General features: G+C 38.6%; 1 protein-coding gene across 1 annotated transcript; it reads right to left on the bottom strand.

Annotated features, from left to right (window-relative positions):
- Window positions 1-329: 329 nt before the first annotated feature.
- FCER1A (Fc epsilon receptor Ia) lies at window positions 330-5,833 on the bottom strand. Its single transcript, XM_075540785.1, has 5 exons — window positions 5,770-5,833; window positions 5,328-5,348; window positions 3,794-4,054; window positions 2,007-2,261; window positions 330-550 (listed from the first exon to the last, which is right to left on the bottom strand). The coding sequence occupies exons 1-5, from the start codon at window positions 5,831-5,833 to the stop codon at window positions 330-332; spliced, it is 822 nt and encodes a 273-aa protein (XP_075396900.1).
- Window positions 5,834-9,451: the final 3,618 nt, after the last annotated feature.

Genomic DNA, 9,451 nt, shown 5'->3' with positions numbered 1-9,451 from the left:
CTAAGAGAATATGAAGAATGGTCACCAATCAAATAATTCAGGATTGAGTGAGTGCTGTTCATGTACCTTGTTGTCTTTCATTATCTCTACACATATATCCATCTAGCTGTACATACTGTCAACAAAAATATCAATTAAAAAAGAAGTGACGGGGAGGCAGCCCTGGGTGGAGAGTCAGATGTGCAGGGGTTTGAGGAGGTGGCTTTAGGATTGGAGCGAGAAGCAATGACTAATGTGGGAAAAAAAACTAGCTGGGGCACGAAAGACATTGTTGATGCAAACGTTTCTTTCTCTTTCTTTGTGCATATGGTTTTGAGTTGGTGACATCATTACTCTTTGGGATCTGGCTTCAGGTGTGGATCAGACGTTTTCCGGTCTTTTTTCTTTGGTTGGGGGTCCTGGGCTTTGTTGCCTTTTCTTTTCATCTTAAGTTTCAAGAACAATTTGAGTTGTTGTTGAGTCGAGATAAACAATCCTATGTCCACAGTAAACAGGATCCACATCAGCAATGGGATAGAAGTGTGTAGCCAGAAGATGCTGATGTTTGCAGCTACAGTTGCAATGAGAAACATAATTTATATTAGGAATGGAAGACTGACTTTTAGGGCTTTATTTTCCCTAAGCAAATGACCCCGCATGGCCCTACTAGAATGAGATGGTGCCCAGAAAGAGAGAGGAACCACTCATGAAATTCTCTTCTTCACATATGCCCTGGATTTCTGTGGAGTCCACAGTATTTAGCCACAATCCCTGGAAAACAGTTCCTCTAAACCACGTAGGTCACTTTCGGGGGGAAAACAAGACCAGCACTCACATTCAAGAGGACTGAAAAAAGTTCATGGAAAAATTCCATTATTTTTATTGCATTTTCCATCAACTTTTTGAAGCTTTCATATGATTTTGAAACTGAGCAGAAGGCAAAGAGAGGGCAAAGAGTTACAAGTGCCTTGCTTCTTAATTAATCATCATTTCTTTTGTGTCTGTTGAGTGAAATGAAGGTCTTCAATTAGATCATCTTTAAATCACCTTCCAACTCTATGGCTCTGTTATTCTATTATAAAGCATTCATTTTGTGATCATTCTAGAATTTAGATACCCAGAATGTTACAACTAGAAATCACTTAGAAATCAACTAGGCCAATGATTTTCCACACTGGCTACATATTACCATTACACAGAAGAGATTTTGAAAATACAAGTGTGGAAGCCTCATTTAAAACCAATCAAATCAAAATCTATTAGGATGAAATACAGACCTCTCTCTCTCTCTCTCTCTCTCTCTCTCTCTCTCTATATATATATATATATATATATATATATATATATATATATATTTCCCAAATGATTCGAATGGAATCTAGACCAAACACTTTATTTAATAGATGGCAGGGACAGTTATATAGCACCAAGGTCTCCAATTAGTAAACAATAAATAAAATGAATAAGAACTTAATTCTGACTCTGGTCTTGCACTTTTATAGACATTAGTATGATTAAAGTCTGCCATGCAAGGCATTTATTTCCTCCTACCCTCTTTCTGTTAGCTCTTCTCTCCTGATCTAATACACAGACACATTTGTTGATTTACCTTTCCAACATGAAAAGACCAGAATGGACTAACTCTTCCAGCTCTTCCCACCCTTTGTTACTTAAACTTCCGAACACCTTTGCAATTTGATAAATGCAAATATTTTTTCAATAGCACACAGATGACTTTGGGATCAAAACAGCACTTACAGTGTGTTGTACTTGGGCAGGTTTTAGTGATTTAGAAATCCATTTCACAAATAATTCACCATTTAATCTTTATAAAAATCCCATAATATGAAGAAATATTACCATTTGACAAGTAAGGAATCTACAACAAACATTAAGAGACATTCCATATCTCAGGTCTCTCTAAAGTATTACAACTTGCCCACACCACACATTGCTATTAATCGAGCTCAAATGCCTCATTTCCTTCATTTGCTATGGGCTCTTTTCAGTCTTCAAAACCAACTCACCGATTACAGTGACATTGAGGGATGCAGAGAAATGGTGTATCCTCTGAATGAAGGCCTCGCAGTGATAGGTGCCATGGTCTTTGAATTCCACATTGGCAATTGAGAGGTTAAAATTATCGTACTGGAATTTGAGGCCTCTGCCATCCTTGTAGTAGATCACTTTGTGGGCATTCTTATTCCTCCAAGTGTGGCACCTAATGAACAGCGGCTTGCCCTCTCTTACCACCTCAGCCGAGACCTGAAGGAGCAGCCAGTCTGAAAAGCAGGCACTATATGACTCATGTGGCAATGAATTAATAGATAAATTAAAAGAGAATCATATAAGAGTTTTCACCAGAAGCAAAGAATAATTATTGCTCACTCATTTCTTGACTGATGAGGTCAATAATAAAAGGAAAGACAAATATAATTTAGAACCTGTCTTCTATAGAGATTAGTCCAACATTCTCTGATCTTTCTCCTGAGTCCATCCATACGCCATGCTCACTGCCATTGAGTCCCCACACCCCCACCCCAAATTCCCCTTGGATCCATTGTTGCTTATTCCAGCAACTGAAAGTGAAATCAACATAAGCTGCCTGGGGAAGTTCTCTATCACCTCATAGGGGCTTCCCAGATCATAGTTTGCTTAGAAGTGTCTCAGAAGATGTTGTTTTGTGCCATTGAGTTGTTTCTGGCTCATGGTAGCATTAGAGAGCAGAATAGAACAGCCCCGTGGGATTTCTTAGGCAGGGACACTGACAGCAGTGTGATCACCAGGAATTTTCTCCAATGGAGTAGTTGGCGAATTCAAATCATCGCCCTTTCTTTCAGTTAGCAGTTGAGTGCTTAAAAGCAGCATCACTGGGGCTACTTGAGAACATGTATAGTGGCTTCATTAATTACTTGTGTAATTATATATTAAATATCTTCATAATTTGGTTCTATGTTCCAGGAAGACAGAGGTCATGTTCATTTTATACATTATATCCCTTAACACAATTCCTAGAAGTTATTGTCAAATATTTGTCAATATTGAGTCACTCAAGATAAAAATCTCCTTGTGTCTACTAATATCACTGAAATAATTGAAAATCATTCACAAAAAAATGGAATTTAAAGTAGAAATGTGGAAAATTTGTTCAATCATATTTTAGTTAGGAGCAATATTTGAAGATTTCTCTAGAATCCACCCTAAGGAAATGAAAACCGATTCTACAGTGATTTTAACTTGCCTTTGAAATCTGCATATAAATGTTGGAACATCTTTACTTTTTACTTAAGAGAAAAATATAAATTAAAACAATGACCTGGTCATATAAATGAAATGATTATTTTGTTCATCCAAGAGTTACTGACTAATTCATACATACCCAAGTATGCTGCGCTAATTTCTGGCAAGTAGGATCTTGATAAAGGTGAAATAAACATAAAATTTCTGATTTAGCAACAGTAGAGGAAATGAGGAAACCACACAGGTATTTTTCATACTGAACACAATATTATATTCAGGTTTTAGCCCATGGATTAGGAATGTAAACTTTTCTAATCAAGCTTTTTAATTCACAAAATCAACCCTTTGCAAAATCTACATACTCAATATATGATCTCACTACATATTCAGAAAAGATCTGTATCTTAAAAGATATGTTCCAAAGGCAAAATATAGAGGGTAGAAGGGCTGGAGGAAGAAGTAGAGGTGGAAAAAGAATGATGAACAGGTACTGAATGAAAGACTATAACACACTAGTGGCCCTGAGCCATTCCTCCAACATAAGAGCTTAGATTCCCATAGCACTGAGACTTACCACTGAAAACTTCCAGATGCACGGGGCTGCTCTGTTTATTTCCTTTGTTCTGACATATGTATTTTCCACTATCTTGGATTTTGGCATTTATAATTTTCAAACTTGAAGAAGTTGAGTTTAATAAAAGAGTATCATTGTGGTACCACTTAGTGGAGTTGACTCCAAGGGACTCTCCTCCAATACATGTAAGTGTCACATCATCTTCTGCAATTATTCTGTTCCATAGGGGATCTAAGGAAATCTTAGACTTCTGGGTCTCTTCTAAAAGATAAAAACATGGAAAGAGATATACCCAAAACAAAAGCACTGCCTCTGAATAGATTACGACTTAACATGACTTTATAAGAGAGTAGAACTGTTCATAAGGTTTATAACTTTGTAAATCATTTACAGAGCTAGGCCAGCCACAACTGTCTTTTGTGAAGCAGCTTGTGGAGTCAAACTACCAACCTTGGGTTTAACAGCGAAGCACATTAATCATTGCATCATCAGCACTCATTGGAAAGAGATATTAAGGTAAAAAAATGGAAAACTGTGGAGACTCAAAGGAAACCAGACATACCAGTAGTCAGAAAAATAATGGCCATAAACACTTTTAGGGTTGTTGACATGACCTTGTCCTCATTCCCAGGAGAAGTAGTAAAGGAAGGAGGAATACAGGGTTGTGGCTACAAGAAGCTTCCAATTTGGATGAAAGACGGAAAACAGATACAAGGTATCTTAATATATATTACAGTATCCAGACAAGAGTAATTTAATTTTAGTAAAATGAGCAACACAATTTCTTTCACACATTGACAAGGTCTTTTATGATCAACTATTGCCTAACACAATGGTAAATGTTCATTAAGTGCTTACTGACTGGATGAATTAGTAAATGATGGATGAATAATTGTATTGGACTAGATGACATATAAGGTATTTCCTAGGTGTGAATTTTTATGATAAGTATGTTGGGTAGCAAATATATCTAATACTTAAGGGCACTGAGAAATCCTGAGAAGGTCAAAGAGATAATGTGCATAGTTGTACAAAGATCAAGAAAGTGGAAGCATGGTGATGGAGAAGGAATGATGTAGTTGGAAGAAAACTAGAGTTGGGTCTATTTTGAAATTCTGTTCCTTGTTATCTGTGTAATCTCCAACAAATTACTTAATTTTTCTGTGTTTCAGCATTTTCAGTTATAAAATAATCCTCATCTTTCAGAAGTGTCACAAGAAATGAACGGTGGGTGTTATGTGAAGACAATACCTCAGAGAGCAGCTGAGACATTGAGATGTGTAACAGACATGTTTGCTGGCGTGAAAACGGAGGGGATGATATGACACAATGAATTAGTATGCATGGAGCTTTCAAATGAAGGAAGAGAGGGAAGACAAGGGAAGTTAAAGGTGGAAGGCAGGTTGGCCGTGGAGGAACAGATCCACAACCCATCTGATTTGGGGGAGTGATGGAAAAAGGGGAAGCTGTAAGCAAGAGGAGAGCAACACCCACACACATTGAAAAGCAGAGGAAACAAGAATCGAGTACTCACCTGCTAGCATGCCATTTGAAACTGAAAAAAAAAATCCAGAGAGGAGAGGTCAATATCTAATTCTGGCCTTCTGGGACGCAAAATGACTGGCATTTGTATGGACTCTGTGTTCATGGGGTTGAAGGATCCACTGTTTTCTCAGAAATCTAACCCAAGGAGAGGAGGAGCTTCTCTCTTCCCCTCTCCCTTCCATGGAAAAAATCTTACCCTGGGGCGAAGCCAAAGTGGTTGAAAGGTGCCAAGCTGCCAGTTGGGATGCTCTCCTAGGTTATTACTGAGCCAAACTGTCTTTTCTTGCACGCAATGTCCGATAGAGCCACAGGGACATGCTCAATAGTTTGTGCATGTCCATGAAGGCTGCTAAAACGAAATTGCTCCCACCCTGGGTGCTCTCCACATTCATATTTCTCCCTCCAAGGACAGTAAGGGCATCTTTACTCACAGAAGGGTTGCAAGAACATCCACAGCACAGAAAGGCTTCGCACAGAAGCAGGCATCTCCACCATGTACCGCCTAGGCTGGGGAGACTGATGCACTTAAAATGGACCTGAAACTAAAAAAGGGGAAGGAAATGATTCTTGTGGCATATCTGGTTAACTCTTCAGTTGAGAATCTGTATTGGCTAGTGTCCTTTGGATGTAATACTCAGGGCGGTGCTGAATGCTGTCATTTTATATATACTTCCTTATTCTATTCCCTCTCCACCTCTCCATTCCCACCTGAAATCTGGTAGGAAAGTGGCACATTGCTAGGTACGCAGCCATCACAATTTTTAAAATCGTTGGCCCATGTACAGCGATTTCTTTTACAGCTTTTGAACGTACATACCATGGGATACTCTGAAACATTAAAGACTTGCCATGTCTGTGCAACAATCCATAATGTGGAAGAACCTGGAGCACACAGTTGTTGTGTGCTGTCAAGTCCATTCTGACTCATAGAAACCATCTGTATATCAGAATGAAACACAGCCCAGACTCGTGCCATTTTCAAACTGGTTCTTATGTTTGAGCACAATGATGCAGCCACTGTGTCAATCCATTTTATTGAAGATCTTCTTTGTTGCTGCCCCAAGTACTTTACCAAGTATACTGTTCTTATCCAGAGACTGGTTTCTCCTGACATGTACAAAGTGTATCCAGTAAGCAGAATTCTGGCTAAACTTTACCCAAGACAGATTTCCTTGCTCTTCTGGTAGCTCACAATACTTTTGATATTCTTCGTCAACACACAAAATTAAAAATTCACATGCTTTAATTCTTCGGTCTTCTTTATTCAATGCACAACTTTTATATTCGTAAGAGGCAATGTGAAGTATCATGGCTTGGGGAAGGCTCACCAGGAGCAAGAGATTTAACCAGTGCAATTCATCATTTGAGCTCTTGGCTGCTGCTTCCCAGAGCATTGATTGTGGATATAAGGAAGACAAAATCCTTGACAACTTCAATCAGAAGGCCAAGTAAACCTGTCCTGGACATTGTATCCCAACAGTGCTCATTGGAGGCAAGGATGGCAAGACTTCATCGTTCATATTTTTCAGACATGTTGTCAAGAGAGACTGGTCTCTGGAGAAGAACATCATGCTTGGTAATGTGGAGGAACAGTGAAACATAGGAAGGCCCTCAACAAGAGAGACAGTTATCGTGGCTGCAAGAATGGAGTTAGAAGCATAGGAACAATTGTGATGGTGGGGAAGGACCGTGCAGGGTTTGGTTCTGCTGTGGATAGTGTCACTGTGGGTCAGCACTGACTCGATAGCACATAACATCAACAGCACTGAACTTGGTTAAGCACACAGGCAATCATCATTGGTGGTTTGAACTCACTCAGCGGTGTCTCAGAATAAAGTCCAGGTGGTCTAATTCCAAAGGGTCATAACCATGAAATCCAGTTTTATTATGTAACATAAGGCTTCACCATAAATTGTATTATTGGAATTGACTGGATGACAATGCTTCTTTTTGGTTAGTTTGGTTTGTTTGTTTTTGATGCAAATTACATTGGACACTTCATTCGTTACAATAACCCCATGAAATAGGTGAAAAACCTGGAGACTCAAGAGGCTAAACTATTTTGCTTTAGGGTACAATATAGTAAATATATAATTTATAAGTTCAAATATATAAAATCTAATCCCAGAGTAAGACTTCCAATCCTTATGAGATATTATTTACATTCAGATATATGGATAGCAATGAAAAAAATCTTTTGTAGTTCTCCTGAATTAGCAACCCTATTGTTGATTGCTTAATTTTCTGTTCATTCATTAGTCCATACATATTCATCTTATTCCCAACCTAATTAGGCATATTTAACGGAGAGAAATACTAATATCAAGCACTTGCTCCACACTACCATCACATAACTGATTACATCTCTTGGTTTACATGTACTTTTCCTTTATTTGATTTAAAATGCTCAGAAAACTTTATATCAGTTACTGGGTGTTATGTACTACTCCTTGTACCTAGTTTGTCAATCTCAAGAACATATCTGCTCACTGAAATAAAGAAAGTATGTCTTTACTTCACTTATTATTATCAGTTTTTAATCTGAGTATACTTGTGTTCAATATGCAGACACTTCATTCCTGTTCCCAAATTTTTACCTGCCATCAATTCTCAGAAAATTTAATCTATACTCCACTTTGTGGCAGTGTGGAAATAAAACCTCAATGAATGAACTGAAGAATCTGTGGATTATTATATGTTCCTGTGGCTCAATCTGAAGGGAGAGGTACTTGAAAGGGACTTTGGTCTCTCAGAACAACACTGGTAGAGAGGAGATCTTAGCTCCACCCATAAAGTCCCTTGGCTTTTGTAACCTTCTCCCAAATTGGAAAACAAGATGGAAGTCCAATGTACTGGCCTCTTAAGTTCTCCAAAGCCAAATGAAATCCAGGTATTAAAGTACGAAATCCTGAAAGAGAAAAATGCCTGTCTGCTCCTCGTGGTGTATATTGAGTTCTCCTTGAGGTCCAAGCCCAAGGTTAACCATGTGGCTGAACAATTTTACTTCTGCCAACTGTGTGGTTGAGAAAAAAGAAAACTAAAGTACAAAGAGATTTGGGCACACAGCTGACGAGTGTAAAGGATAAGTGTAAGAGAGTCTCACCTTCCCCTCTAATTTATTAGGACCAGAAAAAAATCCGCTGTGAATTCATTCTTCTGGTACCTTCCACCAGAAGTGCCTGGTCAAGGAAGAGCACTCACTACTGGGGAGTGGCTGCCTGGTAGAGTGTCACAGGAAGGAAGGAAGGAAGGAAGGAAGGAAGGAAGGAAGGAAGGAAGGAAGGAAGGAAGGAAGGAAGGAAGGAAGGGACTTTCCTGACTTCACCTCAATGGGAATCTACCTGGGGTGGATCCAAAAGGGAAAAGTGGAAGTGCCAGGGCTGCAAAAGTGAATGACATTCAAAAGGGGCAGAAACTGAGGTGATGCACCTAAGAAACATCTTGAATGTGGACAGAGATCAGCTTCCCTCCTCTTCCTTTCCCCGAGAGAAATGAAAATAAGACTCTAGGGAATAAGCTTGATTTCTTAAAGTTGATTCCTCCTTTCCATTTTTAGAGATTAATTTCTTTCTGACATGGAAGGAAAAAATGGAGTGGATTTTTACTTTTTGAAATAGATTGTGAAGGAAGACTGGCTGTAAAATATGTTCCTAGCAGTGGTTTTAATAATAAAATATGAAATATCACAAATGCAAAAGATTAAATACGTGACTTGGATCTTATAGGTCCATAGAAGTCGAGTTTATAACTTATGGATAATTTGCAGATAGATATCCCAGTTATCAGTTGTCAATAGAAGTACCTTGGTGGCAGAAGCAGCTAGTCAACTTTACTAATAGCCTAATGGTTGATGATTGGAATCCACCCAGTGTCACCTTGGAACACAAGCCTGGTGATCTGATCCTGAAAGGTCATCATAGCCTTTAGAACGCTATGGAGCAATTCTACTGGGTCTACTTGAGGCTACTATATGATGGAATTGAAACTACAGCCACCAACAACAATAACAGTAGAAGTCAAGAGGTCAAATGGCCTGAGTCAATTACTTAATCATCTTCTGAGTGGGCATAAAAATACTGACAATATACTGGGGAAAGATTTTATAGCTATTGT

This window comes from Tenrec ecaudatus, chromosome 1 (genome assembly GCF_050624435.1).
Source record: "Tenrec ecaudatus isolate mTenEca1 chromosome 1, mTenEca1.hap1, whole genome shotgun sequence".
Lineage (NCBI taxonomy): Eukaryota > Metazoa > Chordata > Mammalia > Afrosoricida > Tenrecidae > Tenrec > Tenrec ecaudatus.
This window is presented reverse-complemented; position numbering and strand designations above follow the sequence as displayed.